The sequence below is a fragment of the Eimeria mitis genome, genomic scaffold (genome assembly GCF_000499745.2).
Source record: "Eimeria mitis Houghton genomic scaffold, Emh_scaff2511, whole genome shotgun sequence".
NCBI lineage: Eukaryota > Apicomplexa > Conoidasida > Eucoccidiorida > Eimeriidae > Eimeria > Eimeria mitis.
In genome coordinates, this window is record NW_013570853.1 from 7,661 (window position 1) to 8,004 (window position 344).

The 344-nt window shown below is 45.3% G+C and overlaps 1 protein-coding gene across 1 annotated transcript in view; it reads left to right on the forward strand.

Annotated features, from left to right (window-relative positions):
- EMH_0054920 (uncharacterized protein) overlaps positions 1-333 on the forward strand; it is a gene marked incomplete at both ends in the record, with an annotated part of 1,854 nt that extends 1,521 nt beyond the window's left edge. Inside the window, one exon of the mRNA XM_013497172.1 lies at positions 1-333. Within this exon, the coding sequence (XP_013352626.1) occupies positions 1-333 (333 nt within the window).
- Between the last annotated feature and the right edge of the window lie 11 nt (positions 334-344).

Genomic DNA, 344 nt, shown 5'->3' on the forward strand with positions numbered 1-344 from the left:
GGGTTGATGAGGGAGTCGAATAGAAACAGGGAGGCTGCAGCTGAGAGCAGCACAAACACCCACAGCAGCAGCAACAGCAACAGCAACAGCAGCAGCAGCAGCAGCAGCAGCAGCAGCAGCAGCAGGAGAGGAGGAGGAGGAGGCCAGTTTTTATTTGATTTATGGGTTCCTACTACCTTTCATCCTGGGGGAAGAGAAGCAGCAAAAATATTATTGGGGTTTCGGGGCTGCATGCATAAAGAAATACAAAAAGCTGCTGGCGCACATGTGCAAATCTATGGAAGAGAATTAAAAAGAAATACTAATAAACATGAATACGATAGCTTCAGGTAAATATATATATA